Source organism: Spea bombifrons, chromosome 2 (genome assembly GCF_027358695.1).
Source record: "Spea bombifrons isolate aSpeBom1 chromosome 2, aSpeBom1.2.pri, whole genome shotgun sequence".
Classification (NCBI taxonomy): Eukaryota; Metazoa; Chordata; class Amphibia; order Anura; family Pelobatidae; genus Spea; species Spea bombifrons.
The window spans coordinates 132,372,157-132,397,963 of record NC_071088.1 but is presented as its reverse complement, the minus strand read 5'-3'; the positions used below and the strand labels follow the sequence as shown (position 1 = coordinate 132,397,963).

General features: G+C 42.3%; 1 protein-coding gene across 1 annotated transcript; it reads left to right on the top strand.

The window, feature by feature from the left end:
- The first annotated feature begins 424 nt into the window (after positions 1-424).
- On the top strand, positions 425-25,807 carry DEUP1 (deuterosome assembly protein 1). Its single transcript, XM_053456536.1, has 13 exons — positions 425-516; positions 1,617-1,686; positions 2,139-2,310; positions 3,152-3,247; positions 5,390-5,524; positions 7,215-7,328; positions 11,036-11,290; positions 12,832-12,977; positions 14,321-14,405; positions 15,195-15,374; positions 20,965-21,155; positions 25,066-25,321; positions 25,615-25,807. The coding sequence occupies exons 2-13, from the start codon at positions 1,625-1,627 to the stop codon at positions 25,783-25,785; spliced, it is 1,863 nt and encodes a 620-aa protein (XP_053312511.1). The 5' UTR covers positions 425-516; positions 1,617-1,624; the 3' UTR covers positions 25,786-25,807.

The following is a 25,807-nucleotide window of genomic DNA, read 5'->3' as shown; positions in this document are numbered from 1 at the left end:
GAAGTATTTTTAACGTATGAAGTGTCCGAAATGCAGACATGTAACATCTAGTTCTCGTTAAAAAAAAGTGAATTTCCGTTTGTTTGTTATATAGCTCAGTTTGAACCGTTTTGCTTTCCGTACCCCGCCGGGCTCCCCGCCTCGCGTCCGTTGCTGAGGCAACCGCCAGCGCTGTAACTGTCACCCATGCATAGTAGGGAAGGAGGGGCCGGTGTCTCAGTGGGCGTGGCTACAAACTACCTGTCTGAGACGCCGATCGCCAGATATATGAATGCAGAAGGGAGGGGCCGATCTAAATAGAAGGCGTGTTCGGAGGGGCGAAGCCGGGTTCGGTAACGCCTCAAACGGCTGTTTAAGTAAGTAGACGGGGTGTGGCCGGGCTGCCGGTAGGCGGAGCCTCGGAGTGGCCGCGGCATGAGTGGCGCGGAAGATAAACATTACAGTGCGGGTGCTGCATTAACCCCAGGGAGTTATTCCGGGGAGAGCTGCGGTGACGGACACGGCTGCCAGGCGCGGGTATGTATATGAGCGCGCACGGGAACGCTGATAGTGAACGGGTAGAATATATGAATGAATGGCACTCACAGTAACGCCCCCTCCGCCCGGCACTCATCGCTGCACAGACCACCGGCTCTCAAGGGCCCATCGATGGCTGACCAATCGGCATCCCTGTGGCCAAGGCATGGGTGATCCTTATTCACGGGAACAGCACCAGGGAAGGGATCGGGAATCAGTCTGGGGAAATCTGCTTCCTCTTAGCCTTGCTGGTTCCTTTGGCCATCGCCACAGATTAGCCTGTATTCAGTGATTCCCTGCATGACACTAATGTAATAGCCCCAAAGGCGTGATTATTTACCACGGGGTAAATGTGAGCGTATAAAGTGTACACAGGCAGGGCTGGTATTGGTAATCTTTCTGGTGAGATCTGGAGGGGGCACCATTCGCAATAACTGCAGGATAACCCCCGTGACACTAATATAATTGCCCCCAAAACATTACTTCTGTGTAGATCGCGGTTCCCTGCTTGCTCACTGGTGTCCCATGTGCACAAAAGTCTCCTGTGTATTGAGACGCGCATGTGCATCCTTGCCTGGGGACCGGAACCGATGCCCTTCAGGTATCTCCTGCAACGAACCGCATGTCCAAACTGCCCCCACTCTGTTAATAATAAATGCTTGATATACGTATAGAAACTAACTGACGCAAAGCGTGAAAAGTGGCCTTATCGTCGTAGCAACGGTCCTCCCAGTTTAAATTAATATGGTGTTTTTACTAACCTAATGCGTGTGTAAAGTGTCATACCGATATTATGTAGCATGTCCTGTCGTCCGCATGGTCTGCTCTGACCTCTACTGAACCCCCATATTAGCTGGAAAGTTCCTACTACCCCTTCGCGTTGACCCCGCTAAAACTCATCCGCTCCCTAAAACGCAATGAGATAGAAGCCAATGATGTGAAGTCGCTTGATTTGCCCATCCTGGTCATACCTTTCATGGACATTTCTGCAAACCATTGGAACGGGTGCCTTATTACGTTGAGACCGGATTGGAGGGGACATTTATTACGGAAGGAAGAATTTAAAGTAAATTTAATACTTTTATTTCATTTTCCACCAGTTCGGGAAATGCAGATAGAGACTGAAATGACCCAACAGCTGCCTGGTCTCCAGTGTTGCCTTCCGATCAGGTGAGTGATGAGGGTACACGGATGGTGATGTGAAAGCTTCATATTCTTCTTGGGGGTATTTACTAATTTATTTCAAGGGTTAACTTGAGTGAAGGGGGGGCAATTCCTCAGGTGTCAGACCCCAGCACCATAATATAAATCAATTTCTATCTTCAGAAAATGTCACTGGTGGCTTCTTGTGAGGTCCATCAAGTGGATCTCCTGCTCCACCATGCCAATGGGTGGTATACTCTTCACCAGCCAGCTCCAGCACTCGCTTACCAGAGACTTCCAGGGGGTCTAACAAGACCTTCTGTGCGCATGTGCTGAAAGTGTTCCTATTTATTTTAACGGGAACACTTTTCTGTCTGGGACTGGCTGCTTCACGTGACTGTCATGGAGAGCGGATGGGGCGGCACGCTGCACGGCCTCTCGCGTTGCCTTCTAACCTGTGACAACGTCTTCGTTTCCAGGGACATGTCCTGCGAGAACGAGCTGGAGGACCTCATGAAGCAGATTGACATTATGGTGAACAGCAAAAAGGTTGAATGGGAGCGGCAAGTGACCTCCTTGGAGCAACGGCTGGAAGCCCGGACTGAGGAGTTGGCAGAAGCAAGACACGCGTTGGATCAGAAAACGTGTGAGGTAATTGAGGGTCCCATGAAATGTGGTCGTCTATATTTTAAGTGAGAATATGTGATAATATATCCAAAGCAACAGAAAATCTTCCATGTAAGATCATGGCTCGGGTTGGGTAACTATACAGACGTATCTGTAGCTATGAACCTGCTCTGCTTCCCTACGCCTAGCATACTGAATACTTTAACAGCATTGTTGTCGCGTTGCCTTTGTATACCGGGCTTGTTGGTGGTCATCATTTGGTGACACTGGTAACCATGGAGATATAAGCGTTCTGGCCACATGATGGCGCTCTGTCATATGAAACGGGACACCTGAAAAGACTTTCATTGTTGGTAAAATTTAAAGATTTTTAAGTGAGAACATTCCGATTGGTCGTTAAGGTTTATTACCTTAATGACCAATGTTCTCACTTAAAAATCTTAAAATTTTATATTTTACCAATAATGCCTTAAATGTTCGCTTCGTGCCGCGTGCCTTGACTCTTTGAGGTGGGTTGTTGCTTTTTGCGTTTTCCGGTCCTTTACCATGATTTCAGTCCTGCTTGCATTTTGAATTCATAGTATTTTGTTGTCGGTTTAATTTAGGAAATTGACAAAAAAAATATACAAAAATAGAGGAGAGAACAGCCCAAAAAGGCATACGATTCGGATAAGTGACGGGCTGAGCGATATACAGCCGTTTAGTGTGACGGAATCCCCGTTGTTTACGCCTTTTGCTGTTTTTTGAATGGCTGATTCATTGCTTTTTTTTTTTTTTTTTACGAAATTGACAGTTTACACAATATGTAAATTAATCATAGTTTTTAGACACTTTTTTTTACCAGATTTGTTTTCATTTCTCATAGCTTGGAATTCTTTATACGAGGCTGGAGCAGGCGGATCGAGCTCATTGTGAAAAGGTGGAGAATTATGAAAGGCAGCTGCAAGCGCTCAAGCACCAGGTAAGGGTCGCTCTGCGCAGTTCTGCTACCTTCAAATAAATGAGTAAAGCCCAGAAACACAACAGAGTCACGGGAAGTGACGTAAAATCACCTGACTCTGCTGGGTTCCTGGGTGGAGCAAGAGAAGAGACGCTGTGAGGGAGCAGCGCGAAGGCAGCCATGCGGGACTGCGTGGGATTACCGGGACACGTAGGTACAGCGCCTGACCGCCCGCTCCCGCCCGTCCAACGCATTACTTAGACGCTGGCATCCATTACTGAGCCAATAATGTTATCCCAGGTTTGCGCTGTAATTAAAGCGCTGTGTTTTCTGTTTTAAAAACGTTCTAGAAAAAGAATATTGGTGATATCAGTGCAACAAGCGACCACCAAGTGATATATATATATAAAAATAAGGGGAAAATACTTCCCAACTACATACAGCTACAGCCCGAGATAAACACTCCAAATGTCCAATACGGTGTGAATCCACAAGGGGGCGCTTGCACAGTTGGGACAAAAAAATGGAAATACAATAATATAGATTAACAAGATGAAAAAGATGGTATTGTGTGGTTTACTCACAAATGGGCTAAATGAAAACAGGCTCTTCTCATAAATCTGTTCCTTTACACAGTATGGTAATCCTTGATGCGTTTCGCCTCTACGTGGCTTCTTCAGGAGGAGAAAAAAAAAAGTTCATCGTTAACTATTAAAATAGCTGTAGGTGTAGCATATTATAATGTTTATAGACAGCAACAAAGACAGTTCCCGGAGACTCTGGGTGAAGCGTTCTGATGCCCCCCACTACCTGCCCATCTCCCCCGAACAGCTGACTTTCTGCCTTCATCCCGCAACGGGGCTCCAGTTCCCAGATATGTGCATTAGATAACATGAGATAAAACCAAGTTAACTTTGATGGTAAAATGCGTTACTGCACGTAGCGTCATATTTATTGCCCAAAGAAAAATATTTATTGCCCCCCCCCTTAAGTAAAGAGGTGCATTGTTCTATAGGTGATCTCAGCCATGTCATTCAGGTTAAACCGTTTTCCTTCCACTAAGAAGCTTTATTCTCTTTCATATTCTGTGTTCTCTTAATAATTACAAAAAAAGTCCACTTTGGATTTTGTTGACAGTGAAGCTTGATTTGCTGATTTATAGACCATTAATTTGTGATGTAGGTTCTTACATGTGCCCTTCGATACTGTATATGATCTCAAATAAATCTCTCTCTCTCATACATCACACTTTACAATTTAATAGAAGTTGGTATTGGAGCAAATGTCAGTATAAGGGTATTTGTTGAACGAAATATATTAATAGTGGTTCTCATTACTACAAAAGCAAGACTTCACTTGGCTACTTGGCAAATCTCGTGATATAACTGTTACTGCCGTAAGGTGGCGCTCTGTCATATGAAATGGGACCCTCGAAAACACCATACCTCTATTTTTTTTCTTTCTTATTCTCAATGAATTATGATTTTGGTTTGAGTTTTCATATACTACATATATTACCAAAACTTAATTGAAAAATGATATATTTTTCAAAAGTTTGGGGTCACTTAGAAATGTCCTTATTTTTGAATGAAAAGCAATTTTTATCTATTAAAATAACTTGAAATGGATCAGAAATCCAGCGCAGACGGGGTTAATGTTAATGACTATTGTAGCTGGAAAGGGCTGATTTTTAATGGAATATCTTCATAGGCGTACAGAGGCCCTTTATCACTCCCATCACTCCTGTGTTCCAATGGCCCTTTATCACTCCCATCACTCCTGTGTTCCAATGGCCCTTTATCACTCCCATCACTCCTGTGTTCCAATGGCCCTTTATCACTCCCATCACTCCTGTGTTCCAATGGCCCTTTATCACTCCCATCACTCCTGTGTTCCAATGGCCCTTTATCACTCCCATCACTCCTGTGTTCCAATGGCACGTTGTGTTTGCTGATCCAAGTCTAAAAGCTTAAGTCTAAGTTTAAAAGGCTGATTGATCGTTGATTTAATATTACAGCCAGAAATTTCCTTGTCTATAAAAACCACTAAGTGACCAAATGTATATATATAAATGTATGTAATATAATCTGTGAATGTACTATGGCAGATATATTAAAATGTAAAAGTGCTAGTCCTAAAAATACCTTCTCTGTACATCCTTAGCTCTGTAAGTTGAAAAAAAACTATGAAAAGCTCAGTTTCTATAACTTGAAGAACCCGAGAGATAAAAATGTGGAGCCGCCTCCAGAAGATAACACGAGCCAGTGTGAGATCCGATGGCTGACTCAGACGCTGGAGGTAAGAGCCGGCTTTACGTTCACGATCACTAAATGCCTTCACAGCCCTTTTTTATGAGAAAGTTGGCCCATTAAAAGTTAGCAAACGCTTCTAAACTTTCCAAGATACTCATTGATATCGTTTCTCCCCAAAATCCACCTGTGATCAATTTGTGTCATTTTTATAAAATTTTATTATTACTGATTTCAAACGAGAAATATTATCTTTGAATACGTGTGCCCCTCTGATATAACGGCTCTTGCGCAAGATTTGGGGTAAAAATACTAACTTTGCGCTCTTCCTCAAGCAGTGATGGGTTTACTGTAACTCCTAGCTCATTCTATTTCTATTAAACTGTTCTGGTATCACCCGGACATGAATCAATAAACCCTTCTTCGGATTTCGGTGGCCGTAAAATAGAATAAATGTTCTATGTCCGGTAGGACTTGTGTGTAAAAGTGACACTACGTAGCTGCATGGGGATAGAAGTGGCTAACAATGGGTTAATAGGAATAAATGCAAAGCCGTGGAGGAGAATTATTCATGCGTACTGCTACTAGTGTACTTGGCTAGTACAATCACGTTCCATTTAATACAGACGCGTAATAAAACACAGAACATATAAGCAGAGACCGCGGCAGGAACATATTAATAAAGAGATTAACCCTTTATTGGACAAGAAGCAGTTTCCTGAACTGATCCGTTAAAGCCAAAAAGGAGCGTGACTCTTCAGAAAAGGATTTTAATTGGCCTTTTTTGACTTTTCTTTTTCGCTGATTACATTTTTTTAATTGCTTTTAGAGACATGACTGGTGCTAAAAGCCCCGGGAAGAACGCTTACTGTAACATTGCAGCGGTAGCCCCGTTAGGTTTGGTACCGCTATACAGCACTACATGCTCCAGGCGCTTAGAACTAAACGGCGCTTAGAGTGCGGAGGGCGCATGCGTGCCGCAAGAGGTCCTTAATGCGGCTTAGGGCAGTTTCTCTTTATATATACCAAAGCCCCGTGCGCTTAAGTGTGTTTATTTCTCTCGACGAAGGACCCGCGAGGACTAAAACACTTAGTGCCTGCGTCTCGGCTGAATGCCCAGTGATGGCAATTTGTCCCCGCTCCAGAGAGTGTTTTTGAGACCGCATGCGGTTCTAACAAAAATAGGAGTTTAAGAGCTTACATAACGTGTCCTCGGGTGACGGTAGTTCAGAATCAGGTAACGTTAAGTTAAAAAAAAAATATATATATTATTAATAATAAAAAAATTATCTAATGGCGTATTTGCGATTTAGAGGCCAATATAAATGAAAGGGCCAGTCCTGACTCTTCTACAGCAGCTTTGCAGGTATTACTTTCTCAAACTCGGCTCTCATTTTTTATGTATTTATAACAAAAATAGTTTGTGTACCGGATTTTGGGGTCGATTAACTAAACAGGGAATTTGCAGGAGATCAGAATACATGAATTCCCCATTATCGCTATACATTATGAAGGGCTTATCCTCTTGCAAGAAGGGCTGAGCCGACCCTGCATAATGCATAACTAAATCAGCGAGGAGGGTTTTAAGAAAGCCCTTCTTGTAGTGCAAGCTCGCTGGGGTTAGCGCTTCACAATGTTTAGTGGATATGAAGAAGCTGAACTCCTTTTATTTAGTGAATAGACCTCAGTGACCTCTGCAGATGCCGATAGACCAAGTAATCCTGTGCTGTCTTTTTCAGGAATTTAAAGTCCGATCAAAGGAGTGGGAAAAACAGAGGCTGATGTATCAGAATCATCTCAAGTCTCTGAGTGAACAGAGGAAGTCGCTAACTGAAAAATGTGAACTTTTCCAGGTATATATATATTATTTGTGTTTTTTTTTTTTTTTTTAATGTTTTTTTTTCCTTGATGGAAATACTTCATTTACATCTTTAAGACAATTTGCTTCCCCAAGTCGTGCCGTTTTAAAGGGAAAGGAGTGACTCAATGTCAGTGTAGAAATGGAGTATACATCATTTTTGTTTTATATGCAATACTATTCAAAAGTTTGGGGTCACTTAGAAACGTCCTTGTTTTTGAAAGAAACGCCAATTTTGTCCATTAAAATAACGTGGAATGAATCGGAAATGCAGCACAGACGGGGTTAATGTTGTAAATGACTACTGTATCTGGATGTGCAATGAATATATTTATAGGGGCACAGAGCCCCTTTATCACTCCCATCGCTCCTGTTTTCCATCACTCCTGTGTTCGCTAATCCTTTTTAATAAAAGGATAATCGATCGTTAGAAAACCCTTTTGTAATGATGTTACAGCCAGAAATGTCCTTGTTTTCCATGAAAACAGCTAAATGACCCCAAACGTTTGAACGAAAGTTTATGTACGTAACCTTAAAATATTATTAAGCATTAGAATGATTTCAATAATCCTTTCAGCGTATTAACTTAAAAAATAATATTTTAACTGTTTTCTTTTCTGGATGTCTTGTTGTGAAAACAAATATATAAGTTAGTTGAAAAAAAAAATGTATTCTATTTATTAAAAAAATATATTATATATATATATATATATATATATCACAAATATAGTAAGTATCTGAAAGTTTGACATCCCTGTATGTGAAATACACGGAGCCAGCCTGATTTGAAGACGCTGTCTTTACTTCTTCGCATGTAACGATCCGCCTTTATGGACTCCTTGCCGTGGAATGATTATCATTTGTCAATCAGCTGGTTTTTCAATCCGTTCAATGGATGTTTTTGGCCACTTTCAAGGCAATCAGCCAGTCTGAAGTACGTTGAATCACTCTATTAGAGAGAAGGGGAAATTGTCAAGACCTCAAAGAATTAAAAAAAGCCACTAAAGGCGAAGGTCACGGCATTTCCAACCATTGCAGTCATACAAGAGATCGAATTAACCCTTTCTGGCTAAAGAATAGCACTCCTTTGCCAACCCCATATAAAGGCATAAATAATATTTGTACAATTGTGCTTCATTATGTTCAGCTAAGAGAACCGTCGGGTCACACTTATTATAGAATATGAAATGGGCATCTTCATCAGTTGAAGGGTCACACTGTAGGGTGAAACGTCGTCTATATATCCTAGGTATTCTAATAAAGAGTCTTATCTTTAATTGAATCGTTAGTTCTGATTACTATCTTGTGGGCATACAGCTCTGACTACACACTTTATGCGTGGGCCACCCTTCTCGCTCTTAAATCGGTAAGGCTATGGTTAACGATGAGGTGTACCGGCAAGCCAGTAGTTAAATAATGGCAACTCCGCAAGGCTAATTGCTGACATGGAAAAACGTGAGCTCTCTGTATTACCCGCACAGTGTTTAGTAATCCGCTGACAATACAAAAATAACAAGGATCTACGGCCAACCGGTACTTGATTAGTTTTTGTTAATTTGTATTTATTTGTCTCAATAGACTATAAAGTATCTGGGTTACATAGGGGGGCCGCTGATATTTCAGGGTCCGTTATAGTCCTAATTTCCTGTTCTTAGATTATTCTGCTGAAGACAACGTAGATTCCGACCCATGAATTATGCTTTATGGGGCTTTTCCGAGTATCGTCTTCCATGTTTTTATTCCACGTGGCGTGCGTTTATTCCATATTTGAATGGGAATTGACCAAAATCGGTAGCAACAACTAATCGCTGTAATGTTTGGTTTTCTTCCAAACGGAAACTGGTTGTTTGATTGGTAAATTGATCTAAAACGAGTAAATCTAGACAGCACCAAAGGATAGCTTTAAAATCGAATTCACTAGGGATGTGATCTCAGTATCTTGATTATCTGAATCCCTCATTCTACACGCCTTATAACATTTCTGCATCTAATGCTAATCCAAAATACCTTCCCTATCTAAATATATATGAATAGTTTTTTGTGAAAATATTGTCACGTTAGAAATAGGACAATCATTCCGTTATATATTCAGTTATATCATGTATAAACTATCAAACAAAGCAATTATATTCCAATAAATGTGTCCATAGTTTATAGGTTAATGAGTGAAATGCAAAGCTGTATCTATCTATATATCTATATGTATGTGTGTGTGTAGATGTAAATTCAGTTTGCGTGTGTATATATGTGTTTTTTATATATATATTTTATATATATATATATAAATATATATATATATATATATAATTATACAAACATACTACCGTTCAAATGTTTTTCTAACGATCAATTGGCCTTTTAAACTTAAACTTGGATCAGAAAACACAACGTACCATTGGGACACAGGAGTGATGGGAGTGATAAAGGGCCATTTGAACACAGGAGTGATGGGAGTGATAAAGGGCCATGGGAACACAGGAATGATGGGAGTGATAAAGGGCCATTTGAACACAGGAATGATGGGAGTGATAAAGGGCCATTGGAACACAGGAGTGATGGGAGTGATAAAGGGCCATTGGGACACAGGAGTGATCGGCGTGATAAAGGGACATTGGAACACAGGAGTGATGGGAGTGACAAAGGGCCATTGGAACACAGGAGTGATGGGAGTGATAAAGGGCCATTGGAACACAGTAGTGATGGGAGTGATAAAGGGCCATTGGAACACAGGAGTGATGGGAGTCATAAAGGGCCATTGGAACACAGGAGTGATGGGAGTGATAAAGGGCCATTGGAACACAGGAGTGATGTGAGTGATAAAGGGCCATTGGAACACAGGAGTGATGGGAGTGATAAAGGGCCATTGGAACACAGGAGTGATGGGATTGATAAAGGGCCATTGTAACACATGAGTGATGGGAGTGATAAAGGGCCATTGGAACACAGGAGTGATGGGAGTGATAAAGGGCCATTGGAACACAGGAGTGATGGGAGTGATAAAGGGCCATTGGAACACAGGAGTGATGGGAGTGATAAAGGGCCATTCGGATGCTGGATTTCTGATCCATTTCATATTATTTTAAATTATGAAATTTGCTTTTGTTTAAAAAAAATAAAAAAACACAAAACAAAACAATTTCTAAGTGACCCTAAACCTTTGAACAGAGATGTGTTTGTGTATATATAATATATATATGTGTGTGTGTGTGTGTTTGTTTTTAAAATCCTATATAAATGATGTTTGCGTATTTTGTGTGTTTTCTGAATTATCCCAATTAAATTCCATTAAGTAGAATTAGATGGTATTAAGTTGTTTTAAAACAATTCCATTTAAGTGACTGCCATGGCTGTCCTGGCTCCATTCTGCCGTTACAAAGACATGAAAATTCGATTTTTTCCTTTTATACTCCATTTCATTTTGCTTTTTGTTGGATCATATCCAATTTTAAATGAGATTTCCGAACACAAAGATACACGGGAACGTTTCCATTAAAAGATTTGTGCAGCGACTCAACGGCGACCTCTCCTTTTCAACGTTCCATATTTACTCTCCGACGTACCGTCGTGTCCAGTAATTATTCCGGCCCAGTGAGTAGATGTAGCGCGGCTGTTTCATTTGTCTAATTGGTTCTCGGGGTCTCGTTATCTTCTCGCTATAAATAACACATTTGTATAATTGTGATTTTCGGTGCTATTCTGTAGAAGCAGACGCAGAGCTATAAGGAACAGCTTTCCAACCGGACGCAGCTGCAGGGCGACCCCATTACCAATACCCAAACCGAAATCCGCAGACTGCGCTGCCGGCTCGACGCCTCTCAGGAGACCGTGCGCAGCGACGGGATCATCATCGAAAACCTCAAGTCTACTGTGAAAGAAATCACGTTAAGCAGAAACTCGCTGAAAGATGAAAATCAGCGACTCTTACAGGAACTAAAGAAGTGTCAGAAGCATCGGCAGGTACGGTAATGATAGATCGCAGCGCGCAACCGGCATCTGTACAGCCTCCACGTCCAATAATAACTTTTCATCTTCTCCGACAACGCTGTTATCCAAACAGAGCCAATATTATTATATCGGAGTGTTTAACACATTCACGACCGAGTTCCCCAAGGCGCTGCCTTACATTTCTCAACATGGTTGGGGCCCACACGGCCGGAATTCTGTGAAAAGATATAATTCTTGGATGTAAGAAATGTCCATTAGTACATATATTCTCTCCATCTACACTATTTATAGGAAATGGCCAGATGATGCTCCGTTCCACAACCCGTAAGAACTCGCCACTGACATTATCAAACACTTCTGCACATCCCCCCCCTGCTTAAATGAGTTTCTTTTTATATACTTTTTATTCTATTTATGTGATTTATCAAGGAGGGAGATCATCCAACTCAACTGACTATTGTTGGGTTAAAGTCTATATGAATCCATATATTCAGGTGGCTGCGTTTGTAGACACGTATCCCGTTAATAAGAATATCTCTTTACTCGTTATAGACGCTTCTTCTTTCATCAAACATAAATCAGATCGTCCACCATTAGGGTGTAGTAGAGTAAGAAATGGGGAAGCATACCGAATGACATACCCAATGAGGCTTATTTCAACTTCTATGATGAAACATTTCCATCTTAAACTTGGCGTAGGTGTCCTTGTAATCAGATTGTAAGCTCTGGAGCAGGGTACTCGTAAGCCCTCCATTCCTGCCAGGAACTTTGTATAAAGCAACGCAAGGCTAGATGGCAGCTCAGGGGCCGGGTTCTCATCTCCCGATGTGTCTGTGTGTATTAATGTATATTTGTTATGCGTGTTACCCGCCCCTCTCACTGGAGACGCATGATGAGGGTCGGTGGAAACGTTTCGCATTGCGGTTTAGCGATTAAAGGTCCCAGGGAGCCCCCCCTTAAACCACCGATTGTTTGCAATATATACCTGCCTTAGGGAGAAGCTGCAGCTTCCTACCCGCTTTGTCTCCAGATGTTTCGCACCGGTGATTGGCTGCTGAATACTTTCCATAGGGGAATATAGACCCCCAAACACAGCTTTAAAGTGCATATCTCACAAGAAGCACATTTGTAATGCGATCTTGGAAGATGAGATAATGAAGTCTCTTTAAACTGAGAGCAGACCTCGTCATTCCTTCTTCCGACACGTTTCGGTTATTAGAAGTCGCTCCGTTATGTCTGCTTCATTTACATTTACATGTATTATCTTTTTTTTTTTGCGACGTTAAGTAATAAGTCTTGTTACAGACTAATTAAAGTGACCATATTGTGTGAGCTGGTTGAGCGATTGGACATTGTCTTCGTTTGGCAAGCCGGTTTAAATGCAAATAGTCATATTATCAGTAGAATTTGATGACTAAACGTATTCCGGTAGCGAAACGCGTCTTCCCTCCGGCCCCCAGAGCTGTCATTGTTTCCCTGTGTTTAATATAATGGTCGGACACGCTGTCAAATTAAAAAGAGAATCAATTTGGTCCGCATCGTTTCTGCTCTAGAGGATGGAGATGGAGCTTTCCGAGGCGAAGATTGAACTCCAGGCGCGGGATGACCTCTTGAGAGCGGTGGAATTGGATCAAAGGCAGATACAGAAACGCGCGGCGAGTCCGAAGCAGTATGAAGATCGGCTAGAAAACGAGCTAAGGTACTAAATGGAGCTCAACCCCTACAAATGCTCCGGGATAAAGGTTATGTGCATATAGGTGATGCAATCGCCATGGTAACCAGTGGGATGTTGCTGATGATTGCTGCATCCACATTTACAATGGGGATTGCTCATCTAACCTGATCCACAAAGGGCTTATGGATGGATCGCAAATCCAGTCCACAGTTTTGAATTTGGAGCAATCACCATGGAGACCAGTGGTGCTGTTTGTGCTGCCTAAAGTATCTTCACCAGATGTTACCGGGACAGAGTTTACACACTCAGAACCCTTGAATGTTGAGTAAATGCTCGCTGTAGACAAAGATTACAGAGTTAAATGCCCCATGATAACTTCTTGGCGCTAACGACTGTTCCAGTACAAAGGTCGCGTACCAGGAGATGATGAATGGTCACGGCTTAAGCTTAATACCTTTATGTAAATCTCAGTATGAAATCTGATAAGAATCACCTTTTGTAGTTTTTTATGTTTTGTTGTAATTACATTAATTTTTATTTGTTTTTGCGTAAGACAAAGTACCGAGGTCCGTTACGCTCCTGAACTACAAATACAGACAGCTGGCAGCGATACTGTCCGTTTTACACCTTCTCTTATTTTGAGCTGATGCTCTGTTAACACATTTTGTCCGTGAAATGAAGGCAATGTGGTTTATTCGCCAGTGGTAGGGTTGTCCGAAGATTTGGCTGGAAAGTTTGATCTCATTCACTCTCATTCGGCTGGAAAGTTTGATCTCATTCACTCTCATTCAGCTGGAAAGTTTGATCTCATTCATTATCATTTATTATGAAGGGTCAACTCTGGCAGGTTTCTCCAGCAAGAAGGGTTGAGCTGGTCCCGTGTAATCCATGGTTCAATGGTTGAGGAGACTGATTTAACTATACATTCTACAGGGTCAGCTAAGCTCTTCTGGCAGCAGAAGCTCGCAGAGACCGGTCAAGGAGTTTAAACATCAACTCCCTCCTTTAGTGAATGAACCCCAATATTAAAACAATCCGATAGACTTCTTTGGCACATAAGTGTTGCCATGTTCTAGAAACCACTTGCTGGGACAGGACTTGCCAGCTGTGATCAAACTACAATTCCCATCATCCCCTTTCCGTCTGGCTTTATATTCATTAAACATGTTTGCTTTGTTTTGAGCTGTTGAGTTTAGTTAACAGCCAACAGCAATACTTTATATATTGTGCAGTCCATCTCTAGATATGGATATAACCCGATCTATAGGTAGATACGGTGATATAACATGCAGGATATTAAGGAGGCGACCTCCCAGTTTAGTCTCCACTTACATTTTATGTTAAATGTGATTATTTGTGTTCAGCAGTGTTGAAGAAGCAAGCTGTCAGAAGACTTACAAGAATGAGGAGGAGATGAAGAGATACCGACTCCGCAGAGCCACGCAAGATCAGGTAACAGCGATCGCTTCACAGCTACCCTTACGTATGGAGAATCAGATGGGTGTGCGTCTCGTTTAAGACATTGTCGTCTAAGCATGATGGCATCTCGGGGTAAATAGTTAGTTATTATACAAACACAAGAGGCAGGTTGATCTTCTCGAATGTGCCAATGATTAAGCGCTGTGCGAAACGCATCTGGCGTCTTACTCCACCATTTTGAGGGTTCCTCTCCTTCTTTGGTGGATATCCGCTTTACAAATGTTCTGCCGATCAAAATAAATGATATATTTGTGCGTTCCTCTGGTAAGAAGATTGACCTACCTATTGTGTTTGTTTGGATATTGATGCTTGGCCGGGACGCAGAGAAGTTGATGTTGGAAAGAATTGCCAAGCCTATATAAAAGGCAGAGTTACATTTTGGCCTGCATGTCCGTAGCACGCGGTTAGAGGATCTATAGTTGGGATCGTTGGCAGCCTGTGGCAGGGCCAGCAATATCTCATCAGTTTCCGCTCCTAAAGTTCTCTCCCTTCACTTCCACCCTTTACAAACGCTGCCTCAACCAATCACAAACAATCAGCAACTTAATACATATGGGGGATAATCACGCAGGTCCTCCGTGTTATAAACATAAGGTGGGTTTGGGAGAAGCAACACATAAAAAATGGCAAGTTCTTGGGTGAAAAATGTATGAAAGGCCAGCCCTGCGATCTCCAAGCTGTTCGCTTGTGTCACGTCTTCTTGTTTAAGTTGGTTTGAAAGCTGAGTTTCTTGTTAATCTTGCCGTGTTGCTGCTATAATAGATTGAAAATGATCCTCAAAAGGACGAGGCAGAAAACAATGACCTGGAAAGATTGAGAGCCGATGTCGCTGACCTGACTGCAAAGCTTAATCAGAAAGACATCACCATAGCAACCGTCACCGAGAAACTTTCTCGCCTCGAGCAAGAGTTGGAACTCGGCGAGCTCGATGTCGGCCAACAGGTATGCAAATGATACCGCGGTCTCCAACCGTTTCTTGTTGCTTGCACCTGCTCAAGCTAAATGAGTTCTTATATTGACCCGAACTGTTCCAAAAATCTCCTTAACTGCTAGAAAGAAAGGATCATTAATTACTTGGTTTATAGCGAAGGGGTCTCATCGACGGCAGTAATCCTGCTGGGACCTTGTGGTGTCTCGGTAGCTGTATTCTTGGTATAGTTTTTGTCTCTTTTTTTTCGTTTTCGTATTTCAAAATACCAGAAAATACAGTAAATTCTTATCGTATTGCCTTAGGGTGAACGTCTCTTAATCACGCAGAGGTTTATGGGGGAAAAGCAACAGGGATAGTCTAGGAATATAAAAAAAAAACGGCCCTGGCCTCTTACATGCGTGTGACTGCGTGTATCCAGCCGCGCGTTAAACTAAGCAGCCATCACTGGCCATTCAGAGCCCAGAGAGGACTTCTTTACATAAAACTGGGCTACTATAAAATATCATCACTGCGTGGTGACCTCCGGACATTCAAACAAAGTTTATTCAGACAATATGAACTAAAATCCATTTTTCTTCAGTGCCACGCTGCATTACTAGATACAGCTCTTAATATTCAGAAATTTATATTTTTTTTTTTTCTTCAATGGGACATCACCTTTAGCAACCATGCTTCCTAATGCGACGCCCTCAGTAGTTCAGTAATCCAGCACTGTGGCCACTAGGTAACTTACTTTATATGCGCACAGTGCATCTCTCTTTCACCTTCTACAGGCAACGCTATCTGGAGACTATCGCTATATATCAGTAAATAAGGTGTCTGTTCATAACTAAAACCCAGTAGGTGTCCCAAAACAAGCTTTTCTTTCAATTTTATCTTCACAAAATTAGGCAAAACATGATTTATTGGCAAACGTGAACAAATCCAGAAGATTTATATAAAAAAATGTGTATATCATTTTTTTTGCTGTCCATTTTACAAATGCATGGGGGGGTTTCTGCAGAATTCCCCCCCATATGGATTTGTTAATTTCTCCACCTCCCAGCTTAACGCCATGCAGGAGATATGTTTGGCCGAACACATCTCCCTGCACGTCATATACTGCCCTCCAGCTGGATCCAGCGCTGGCTCTGGGAATGCTGTGTGGGTTCCCCTACTGATTTTATGGGAGCACTTTCCTGCCACTGATTGGTTTCTTCAAGCAGCCAATCAGTGGCAAGAATAGTTGGACCATGGAGGAGGAGGAGGGCAGCTGCTGCTGCAGGGCTGCCACTCCCCTTAATTTTTTCTTCCATAGGGAGGGTTTCTGTTTAATTTACACAAACCTAATTATTCCGTACGTTGGTTTCCACTTTTAAGTTGTGTTCTTTCATTGTTGTTCAGCATCTGTACCTAGACGTGACATTCACACACACAGCTGTTAATTTCATAACCTGAGATATGACATCAGCAAGAACAGGCGTTTCAAACGCTTGTGCAGTGTTTTTGGAAATGGCGTGTAATATAATGTACCGTATTTTCCGGCGTATAAGACGACTTTTTAACCCGTGAAAATCTTCTCTTATACGTCGGGTACTTACCGAGCCGGAGAATCACGATTCCCCACAAACCCGCCTCCGGAGAAGCCGCCTCCCCTTGGCCGGTCTTCAGGGCCACGCCAAGGTAGGTGCAAGATCGTGATCTCCCCAACTAGCCCTGATCAGCGGGCGCCTGATGAGCAGGGCTGGTTGGGGAGATCACGACCTCCCTCTAACTAGCCCAACATTAGGGAGCTCGAGGTCTGCCACTTCAGACCTCGGCTTCCTTGTTCCCTAATCACTACGCGCCGGCTATTGATGCCGAGTGCGGGGATGACGTCATGTCAATTGCCGGCGCGTAGTAATGAGGGAGCAGTAAAGCAGAGGTCTGAAATGACAGACCTCACGCTCCCACAACTGGATGGAAGATAGAAGATGAGATGATGAATGTGTATGTATAGACAGGCGTATGTTAGTATGTGTATATATATATATATATGTGTGTGTGTGTGTGTGTGTGTGTGTGTGTGTGTGTAAGGGCAGTGTATGTATGTATGTATAGGTCTGTGTATGGGCAGTGTACGTGCATATGTGTGTAAAGGAAGGGGTGTGTGAGGGCAGTGTATGTCTCTACATGTGTGTGTGGACAGGCATATGTTAGGGAGAGCTGACCAACACAATCCAAGCAGGCTTTGTATACAACAATCACCGGTAAGGTACATCGCTTGCCGTGATTGGCTGGTTGTTGTATGCTGGGTAGAGGGGTAGTCTTATACGGCGAGTATAGCCCAAACTCTATATTTTACCTAGAAAAGTTGGGGGTCGTCTTATACGCCGGAAAATACGGTACATATTTTTATACTGCGTTCACTTTATATTAAGGTCTTTGCTGTCAGTAGTGGGGGAAATGTTTGTTCGGTGTAGAGAGCAATGGCCTGATTAATCATTCTGGCACAAACTGGACTCTATGCATGGCTAATTAAAAACACGCATGTAAAAAAGCGCTTGAGGTAGAAGTCTTATCTTATTGATAAAAAGCATTCTGGGCCAAAAGTCACTAGTGTGATGATGTTGTGAAAAAAGGTGTTTTTACAGTTGTGTATGATGGCATTTTCAACATTTGTGGTGTTTATGTGTGTGTGTGTATATATATATATATATATATATATATATATATATATATATATATATATAATTTTTTTATTTTTTTTTCCGATGTCGTGATGACGTCACTGAAGCAATTTCATTCATTTAGTTTTTATTATTATTTTTTACTCGTTTCAGCGACAGAAACATCTGTTTCTCCCTCTTCCCATACTGCAGCGGTGACGGTCTGTTACAGTGCTTGCAGTGAACTCCCTGTCAATGGAAACCTGCTAGGAAACCTGGTTGAGGTCTCTACAGACCTCTTTGGGTCTCCTTCAGAAGGTATCCCCAGGTGGTGATAGCTATGACATCACCGGAAAGGAAATGCCTGAGCAGAACTTTGTCAAAGTGCTCATTTTGAGTGCTGTCAAATTCGATTGCGCAGCTTAGGGCCATACATTTTGGTCTCAGTTAGCAGGGCAGTGACCAGGCTGTCCATTGATAGCCTGATCTCATGTGCACTGCCAGGGATTCAGCCCAGCCGATGTTTAAAACAGGACGTAATAGTACGTCATCCTCAACTGCTAGAATTTAGTGACACAATATTATGTCCATCGTTGTAAAGAGTTTAATCCAACACTGAGAATCACGTATACATATCTCCTAACAATTCATATTTTCACTAGACTGTCCCGATTTGCAGGCAGTGGGAATCATGAGCCAGTTGAGAGATCCACTGATGTCTCATGGCTGGCCCAGGTAGATGTAAAATCTATGGAAGTCTGTGCTGTTGCAGCACACACCAACACTGTTCTGCGGCTGAGTGCTGTAAGGTGGCTCTTTAGTAGGGTGGGTAGGTGGCCACCCTTCTGTCAGTTCCCTGCTGCTTGTCACCCCACCCAGACACCGAAAATGTTAGCATATCACTTTCAGTTTTGGGAATGCTGATTTATATTTCTCAGCTCTAACATTTACCAAAAACATTTCATGCATTGCCTATGTATCTATGCATTGCCTAAGTGAAGAAGTCATCAGAATCTGGCCAACATGATTTTAAATGCTGAGCACCCGGCACCCGAAAGCGTTTACACCCCGCAAGCCCTCTGTTCTTCTATCCTTACTATTACAAACATTTGGGAAGAAGCAGCGCGTTCTTTTAAAGGTGCCAGCTGTCACAGCACAGCAGAAAATGAGAATATTTGAGTATTAAGAGGGGAAAGCATGATAGAGTTCATTAATAAGTAATGTGTCGGTTCACCTTTAAGGCAGAAAACTCATAGTAACAAAACACAAGAAAAAGAAACACCAAAGTGCTATACCGCGCTGTAATTACTCTACTTAGTGGATCCAGGAACCAGCCAAAAACCTTACGAGTCTGAATTGAAAAGGTCCTAAGACAACTTCGTCTCTTCCTTGGGGGTCTCTCTTGGAATTTCCTCTGCCTCTCGGTCTTTTTCTTCTCTCTCTTGCGCTTTTGCCTTTTGAAAGCTCTCCGCATCCCACATCCCGCTCCCATGTTCCTCTCAAACCATTTTAACCACAAACTGGGTGTTTTTGACCAAACTACTTCCAGTTTCTTCCCACCTCCTGAAGCTCTTCTCTCTGTGTTTTTTCTCTTTCCCAACAAGACAAGTCATTCAGACCGAGCACAAGTGAGGGACCTGTGAAGTTTGTGAACTGGTGTAAGTGGGTGGCATTTGGCATATGATGTAAAATAATCCCATCAATGGAGCAGAAGATCTCACTTTTTGATGGAAAGAGCCCTTTGATGAAATGATTGAGAGCCCACGCGGGGTTTGTTTTGTTCTGATTTTTCACATTAATCAATCGGCAACAAAGTTGGAAAGCAGACAAAGTGCTAGTTTTATTTATGTTGCTATAAAAGAGACGGCAGCGAGGACCTTGGACTCCTCTGGCTCCTCTTTAAGGAACGCGCTCATGGAGCTGAATGGCTTCGCTGTGTTTTAAGATGGCCCCAGGTGCAGGTTAGAGGACATCTTGGTGTCCGAGCTGCATTCAGAGCGTTTTTATTTTCCTTTCGGTTTTGTGGCTATGAATGGATTGCATTTGTTAAACTATTTTGTGACATGACACAGACTTGGGCACTGAGAGCCACATTAGGCCTTAAATTATCTTAAAATTACTTAAAAATCCGGAGGTCCGTAGCATTTAAATAATTTTGTGTTTTTATATATTTGTATTATGATTTAAAAAAGGTGTGTGTGTGTGTGTGTGTGTGTGTGTGTGTGTGTGTATATATATATATGTGTATTTAAAAAAATCACCTTGCATTTTCTCCCAAAATGTATATTATGGATACATTTTATAGTTTATAATAATAATAATAAATAATACATTTTATACATGGGTAATCTGTCTCATAAATATGGGGGGGGTGGGGGGTTAGGTTTATTGGTGTTTAGTCTTAAAGCAGTTGTAAGGCCAATATATATGATTTGTTTTAAAGAAACCATCTGTCCTCCGCACCTTCGAGATCTCCAGGCCACTGACTTTTCCGCTTCATCCTCACAACAATCATATCATCCTAACTGAAGCCTTTTTCACGTCGTTAATTTCCACTGCCCCCCTGTTGTAGTTGTTCCACAGAATCATATAATATAATATGAGACATATACCCCTCTTATAAGGCTGGCTCATAGTTCACCAAAATAAGTTTCACAGAACAGTGGAATGAGCGTGTAGCTGTAGCATTCCCTTTAAACGGGGTTTGGATATTGGTAAGACTGACACCCTTGATGGGGCCGTGTGACAGTTTTGGGACACTTGGTTTTTCTATTTGTTTAGTAATCCCTTTGGCCACTACCAATATGGCGCCTTTACTAGTCACGGTAATGTAAGGTAGATGTTCTTTCCAGAAGTCACGCATGACCATCGAGGTTTTCTCCTGGCATTCCATGTAATCCGGAAAAATACACCTCCGCAGATAGCGAATATAAAGCACAAGATCACTAACGGAAGCGTCTTCTGTTCTCTTCAGGCTTTGAAGTTGGCGAAAGAACAACAAGGCAGCGCTGACCATTACAATTCAAAAGCGTGGCCCGAGAGTGAACGATTTCCCAACTACCACATCAAGCACAACGGGAAGGAGCAGCAGCTGCCGGTGAAGATGAAAGCGGCTTCAGAGCTCGAAATGAAAGCTCTGACGGCATCCAACGCGCACCGGGACAGGTATGCCGCTGGTTTTGTAGCTGTGTCTGTCTGTTGGTTCGCCTGGAATAATAGACTAGTTCCTTCTTACTGAAAAGTCACGAAACTAATTGAATCCATAGGGATCTGCTTAAAGGAAGCTATGGGTGTCTCGCCTTTAACAGAGAACCGTCACCTTCACAGCTTCTGGCTCCGTCAGACCCATTAATTGGATCTACCTACCTTTTTGTCCATCTATAATTGTGTTTTTTTTAATATATTTTTTGTAATTTTTGCCGGAGAAATGAGATTTGTTGCAAAAGGTATTCAATCTAGCTTGACAATTGTCCATAAGTTCTCTCCATTCTCCGTGCTGCACCCCAAAAGGGGAGAGAGAAACCAACGGAGGACAATGACTGTTCTCGATGTTTACACAATATTTGTTTTTTAAATGGGAATCGTTACAGTCCTAAGGTATTCACGGAAGCCTCACTCCATGCAAAGGGACAATAATATCTGGGTCTGTGTGTTACATTATTATTGGCCCTGATGAGTGCATCCATACATTGTTGAGGATCATGGGAGTTGTAGTCCTCGTTTATCTGGTGGCAGCAAGATGGAGTGGGGGATTGTTCGAGTTTCACCTAGAGTCTAGAGAAAGTCTTTAGATCGCTGCATAGAGTCATTCATTTGTAAAACCTTTCTTCTGATATTTATGATAATGGCTTCATTCAGTCTTGTATATTACAGCCAAGGTGCATTATTTAGCAATACGTTACACAGTACAATGCACCCTTAAATAAGAATGAGATATTATTGCATTCTTACGGTCCGTGCATTCATCCAGCATAATTTGCAACACCTACCTTTAAGCTCCCTCTATAAATCTCTCCGGAGTTTTTATTTAGCTTTGCTCTAAAACAAAAAACAGTCAAGGTAATCGCATTGCAAATGAGCTTCTACCGCTCGGCCGCTGAATAATTCACAGCGCCATTCAGATAGTAGATGCTAATGTTTTTCTACACGGCGATGGTCTGATGGGCTGCTTTTTATAGGGGCATGCATAATACAGCACTTTCACACTTAAAAGCTGGATTCCCGGTCAGAACCTCAAGAAAAATACAGAAATCTGACACTCGCAGTTTAGATACCGTAGGGTAGATAATATACACCACCGATCAAATGTTTGGGGGTCGCTTAGAAATGTCCTTGTTTTTGAAAGAAAAGCACATTTTGTCCATTCAAATAACATGAAATGGATCAGAAATCCAGCGCAGACGGGGTTAATGTTGTAAACAACTATTGTAGCTGGAAACTGCTGATTTTTAATGAAATATCTTCATAGGTGTAGAGGTCCTTTATCACTCCCATCACTCCTGTGTTCCAGTGGCCCTTTATCACTCCCATCACTCCTGTGTTCCAATGGCCCTTTATCACTCCCATCACTCCTGTGTTCCAGTGGCCCTTTATCACTCCCATCACTCCTGTGTTCCAATGGCCCTTTATCACTCCCATCACTCCTGTGTTCCAATGGCCCTTTATCATTCCCATCACTCCTGTGTTCCAATGGCCCTTTATCACTCCCATCACTCCTGTGTTCCAATGGCCCTTTATCACTCCCATCACTCCTGGGTTCCAATGGTCCTTTATCACTCCCATCACTCCTGTGTTCCAATGGCCCTTTATCACGCCCATCACTCCTGTGTCCCAATGGCACGTTGTGTTTGCTGATCCAAGTTTAAGTTTAAAAGGTTAATTGATGGTTAGAAAACACTTTTGCAAATTATGTTACAGCCAGAAATGTCCTCTTTTTCCATGAAAAAAGCTGAGTGACCCCAAACTTTTGAGCAATAGTTTACATCTCCTGTCGTTATTATGGCTTGTATATGTCCTTGAGCGGATCTGTCCTGTGTAATGATGTTTCAGACTATATACATGTGCATACGCAATTATATTATCAAACCCAACTCAAGTGCATATTAAGCCATCTTAACTCCCTGTTCTCAAGCTCTGCATGATTATTCCTCCCCATTGGTTATATCTGTTGTTCAGGCTTCTTTTGTAAGGGTGGTAGGAGGAAATAGGAGATAACTTCAGGACAGAAAACTGATCCTATATACTAGATGTGCCACAAATCTCAGCAAAAGAGTTTTAAACAAAACATCTCCAAGACAAAAGCTGAAAATCGCACAGTATGGCGCTAGGTGGATTTGATGAATGGATTTTAGTTCTGCTAAAAGCTGTGACGGTGACATTTCCACTTAGAATTTTAACAGCTTTTTCTAAAAAGATTGAAGTTGAAAGCCAATTTAAATCCCATTGCCCCCCCGGCATTCAGTCTTGTTCTCTACCTGAAGTCAGGGTTCATTCATGCGTTGTGTCTCATTCCGTTCCTTCAAATGTGAACTCTCAATAAGCGAGAAACCCGCTTTCCGCACCGTCTCGGCCAAACGTCTCTGACATTTTACTTGTTTAGTAGCTATCAGCGGATCATTCGTTTCCCTCGTAATGCCGCATGGGGGTCTGAATCATACCTCTGATAAAGCTGTCTCCAGAGTGCTCTGAAACAGTAACACAAAATACATCCGATATTCTTATAAAACTGAAGTCATCGGACCGGCTAATGCTGGGCATTTACACAGCCGGCGAAGCATGCCGTTCACACAGCCGTCTGCATTAGCCATGGCTACCAGCAAACACTTTCTCCACCCTCCGGGGGTACGAGCTTCCGATTTATAGAAATAGTTCATTCGCATAAAATACCGATTGTTACATTTGGAGAATGGAGACCTGCTGTTTGTTCCAAAGAACCGTAAGGATGTAAACCTGCTGTGAAAACTCAGCCGACATGAGCTTTATTCACCTGGTGTGTTTAACATAGGAGTTGTGTAAGCTCCTGATACACAGACTACAACTCACATCATCCCTAGCTGGACCAATTGGGATGGATAAGGGATTTTTAGGCATGCTTGTTTTAAACATAGAACCATAGAGGTTGACTACCTATAAGAATCATTCATAGAAATACAATTTGACAGCTTAATTTTCCTGATGTAAAGACCCAGACCTCAATCAGTCCTTGGTCTTGTCTTAGATTCGGGAGCCGTACGCCTACCTCATCCATGCATGTTTAAATGCCCTTACTGTATTAGCCTCTACCACTTCTGCTGGGATGCTGTTTCATTTGTCTATCACCTTCTCAGTAAAGTAAACCTTCATTACATCACATCCAAACCTCTGACCCTTTAGTTTTAGACTATGACCTCTTCTTCTAGCCCATCTAGTCTACCTATTTTGTATATTTGTATATACCGTATTGGCTCGAATATAGGCCGCACTTTTTCCCCCCACTTTAAGTCTTTAAAGTGGGGGTGCGGCCTATATTCAGCGTCTAGCGCCCGACGCCCGGGACATGCAGTCCCGGGCGCCGGGCAGGCAGCGGGGTTAGGATACAGATCCCCCGCAGCGGTGCAGGGGACCTGCATCCTACTTCCCGATACGCTCAGACAGCCTCCCCTGCCAGCACTTCCCACGGGGGGTTGTCCTCGGGGGGGACAGAGTGGCAGCATGTTTTTTTTGGTGCTTTTGTAAAGAAAAAAACTTTTTCTTTAAAAAAGCACCAAACTTTTAGGGTGCGGCCTATATACGGGGGCGGCCTATATCCGAGCCAATACGGTATTTTTTTTTTTTCCTAACGGTCTGTTTCTGCCCCAATTCCTAGCGTTTGTTCTGGTTTATAAAACAGGACTGGTTAGTTTGTTACTGGCCGCCATCACTGATGACACGCTTAATTGCCGTGTGATAAATTGTACTACTGCTAATGCGTTCATGAATTACATATAATACAGACAACAAATGTGAATGAGGACTGAGGAAGTACGTTGTGTAGAAGACGGTGGGTAAAGGATGTTCTTACTTCTAAAATACTCAATTTCAGATTGTCCGCTTTCAGATCATTTATGGAAAAAAATAACAGCAATAACCGAAAACAAAGTGCGGATATTATGCACAACGGCCAATCCCTGCAGGACGAATGGGAGATCGATCCAAGCGACAGCGACTGGGATTCAACCGCTCCGAGCCTTGAAAGAGTCCATGATAATTTCCAAAATGGCTGCCTACAAAATGGCGACCTTCATGAGGACATGGATTTCCCCGACTTCTCTTACCTCTTCATTTACGATCAACAAAAAGGCCAGACTGTGTCTGTAAGTAGGATCAGCACTCCCTTACTATCAGATTAAAGATATGCGTGACTCGGAACAGTAATGAAATATTTAGGGGTGTATTCACTAAAGGCTGAGTTGTCAGGAGGGTTGTGGTTTCGGCTCTATGAATTATGAAGAACCCACTACATTGATCTTCTACGGGTAACATACAAAGGTCACTAGCAAAGGATTCCTGGTCAAATTCTGTGTGATTTGTACATGAAAGGGAATTGTGTAAAGCAGGAACTTACTGTAAGACCTCTTCATATTTATTTTTCTCTCCCCCCCGTTAGTCTTCCACAGGGACGTCATTTATTTCTGCAGCAGAAAAATTCCTCGATGAAGAAAATAGAAGAGCAGAAGACTTTGAGAAGATCCTGAACTCCCATATAGAAGAAATGCGCAGATACTCGGAAAACACACTGGCTAAATACACCATCCTCAATCAGAACAGACATATATAACTATTCACGAGAACGTCAAACA